Consider the following 2,723-nt stretch of genomic DNA (forward strand, 5'->3'; position numbering starts at 1 on the left):
TCTCTGTGTGTGTGTGTGTGTCTCTGTGTGTGTCTCTGTGTGTGTGTGTGTGTCTCTGTGTGTGTCTCTGTGTGTGTACCGAGGGCCGGGTATCCCAGGTAGAACCGGTCCGCTCCCAGCCAGCCCAGGAACAGAGACAGCGCCACGGCAACCTTGTAGGAATATCCGGTCCTGATAGGAAACAGAACACAGAACATTTGGTCCTCATCCAGTCCAGAACCGACCCAGTTTATCTGGGTCCAGGACCAGACGGTGAGTATAAAGTTCTGGCCCAGTCCGGAAACACTCACACGTTCCTGCAGGCAACGGTTCTGTTGAAGCCGACCTCATCTCCGCTGAACCGGACCTCGGTTCCATTGGACAGCCGGCAGGTGACGTTTGGAGCGGGCAGACAGTCCACTGCAGAGACAGACACACGATCTGACCCGGTTCTGGTTCTGACTGCTGCTTCTCTCCTCATCTTCAGTCGAACCAACCATCAGAACCAGATGGGTCCAAGCATCTCCTTTCTACCGTTATTTACATTTACTACTGATTCCAGAACCAGAACCAAGCGGGTCTGGATGGAGGGGACTCACCAAACGCCACGCCATCCCGGCAGTTCTCTGGTTCCTGCGTGGATTCATCGATCTTCGGGTCTCTGCACAGATACGTGACCAGGTCAAGGAACCAGAACCAGAACCTCACAGCTTTAATGAACTGGAACCAGAACTGGACCCATGCGGGTTCAGGGTTACAAATTTACTAAAATGTAATTCAGAAACCAAACGGGCTGCTGATGGATCAATAAAATAACAGATTAAATGACCTTAAAACAATAACAGTCAAAACTGAAATTGTGTTTATGTATAAAACGGTGAATTTAAAAAAAGATAAAATTCATGGTAATTATTTTTAATTGAATTTCTTGATAAGTATAATGAACAAAAATAAATCAAACTAATTATGAATAATTAGAGTTAAGCAGCTTCTTGAATCCAAAATAGAACTTTAGATGCTTTAAAACCTTTAGGATGTTGTAATATTTAGGATCATCAGATATTTTTTCATCTGTTCCGTTTCTTTTGCTGACTTATTGATCAGACCATGTCATCCATCTGATTCAGAACCGAGTTATTCTGGACCAGAACCAACAGACTCATCTCAGTCAGTAGGTCGTCAATCTACCGTAGATCTACAGACTATCAGATAAACACCATGCTAAGCTAAGCTAAGCTAAGCTAAGCTAAGGGCTCCTTCCTGAAGCAGAGTCACGTGACTGAAGGATATTGTCCCAGCCTCAGGTGTCTGCAGTCCTCCGCCTCTTCAGCCTCAGCCGCTCTGAGACCAGAACCACAACCAGAACCGCAGCAGAACAGCACGAGCGTCAGGAGTAGCAACCGTCCGAAGGGAGCCGCCATGATGAGCCAACCATCACGTGACAGCGTGTTGCCTTCAGGGTCCTGAGGACGGTGGGCCATTGGAGCTCTGAGATTAGATTAAACCGTAGGTTCTCGGTGATTCTGGATTAAATGAAGCTTTTTAAATAAAACTTTGATCTCAGCAAACCCAACGCTTCATAACCCGCCGTTCAGCCCGCAGAGTGGACCAGAACCGGACCTGAACACAGATCCGGTTAAAGGTTCGGCTGAAGAGGAATGGGAACAGCGAGAACATGGGCCAAGTTCTGCTGCAGTGCTTCTCAAGAGACAGAACAAGAAGCACAGACTGAACATGAACGCATCATTCTGGCCGAACGACGCGTTCAGGTGCAGCCGTCCTGCCGCTCCTCCCGTCAGCCGAACCTGCAGGAGGATTGCTTTTATTTATTTTACCACAATTAAGTGTTATATTTGTTTCAAACGTGCTTTTCTAAAGCAACTATATTTCCTTTTCAGCTTTAATTCATCTCATATTTGCAAACAATTTTACACTTAGTGTATTTTGATATATTTGAAAAATGCAAATCTATTTTTGTGTTGTTTTATTTACTTTTTAAATAAAAACGAAATTTTATTAGAAATGTAATCTAAGAAATTTATTTTACTTATTACTCTATTTCATTTACTAAAACCTTGGATTTTTTTTTCTTTTTTACATTTAAAACATTTATTTCCTTAAGAATTCGAAAATATCTGAACTAATTCTATCCATCCATCCATCCATCTTCTGTACACCCTTGTCCCTAGTGGGTTCGGGAGGGTTGCTGGTGCCTCTCCAGCTGACATTCCGGGCGAGATGAACTAATTCTAAATAAGCTATAATTTATTTCCATCTATTTCATCATCATCATTATTTAAAATGTTTTAAACTTCCACAATAAACTTAAAAAAAAACAATAACAACAAATAAACACTTTTTTATTATTATTAAACTCTGACAAGAACAGGAAGCAGTCGGTATAGAACCAGCAGAGAGTTACTGATAAGTACCGAACCGAACCCTCTGACCGTTCATCTCTGCTCAAATCACGAACCGCAGCAGCTTTGTCATTTCCGGCGGCACCTAAAGGCATCATCACAGCGACTGTTGGCGAACTGGGTCCAGTTGAAGTGAGTCCTGTCCCAGTTCCGGATGGTTCTGCGGCCAAGTGTGGACTCAGCGGCTGTAGGAGGTTCGGTTCGGTCGGAAGGCTAGAAGGTCAGTTCTGATTCTGGTCCGGACAGCCCAGCTGAGTTAGCAATTTAGCTTCGGGCGGACTGGGTCAGTTCGGGTTGGTCGGTTTCGAGTGAGTTGGGGGGGGG

General features: G+C 44.4%; 2 protein-coding genes across 2 annotated transcripts in view; one reads left to right on the forward strand and one right to left on the reverse strand.

The window, feature by feature from the left end:
* The window catches only part of tm2d1 (TM2 domain containing 1), an 11,704-nt gene that overhangs the window by 5,096 nt on the left and 3,885 nt on the right, over positions 1-2,723 (reverse strand). Inside the window, exons 2-5 of the mRNA XM_015014981.1 lie at positions 1,270-1,467; positions 579-652; positions 291-399; positions 80-171 (exon numbers count right to left, since the gene is read on the reverse strand). Of these exons, the coding sequence (XP_014870467.1) occupies positions 80-171; positions 291-399; positions 579-652; positions 1,270-1,467 (473 nt within the window). The remainder of the gene's footprint in view (positions 1-79; positions 172-290; positions 400-578; positions 653-1,269; positions 1,468-2,723) is intronic.
* The window catches only part of patj (PATJ crumbs cell polarity complex component), an 86,993-nt gene continuing 86,800 nt past the window's right edge, over positions 2,531-2,723 (forward strand). The window contains exon 1 of the mRNA XM_015014979.1: positions 2,531-2,619. The gene's annotated coding sequence lies outside the window, so the exon portion shown is untranslated. The remainder of the gene's footprint in view (positions 2,620-2,723) is intronic.

This window comes from Poecilia latipinna, unplaced genomic scaffold, assembly GCF_001443285.1.
Source record: "Poecilia latipinna isolate Pla-1442-1.1 unplaced genomic scaffold, P_latipinna-1.0 Scaffold1870, whole genome shotgun sequence".
Lineage (NCBI taxonomy): Eukaryota > Metazoa > Chordata > Actinopteri > Cyprinodontiformes > Poeciliidae > Poecilia > Poecilia latipinna.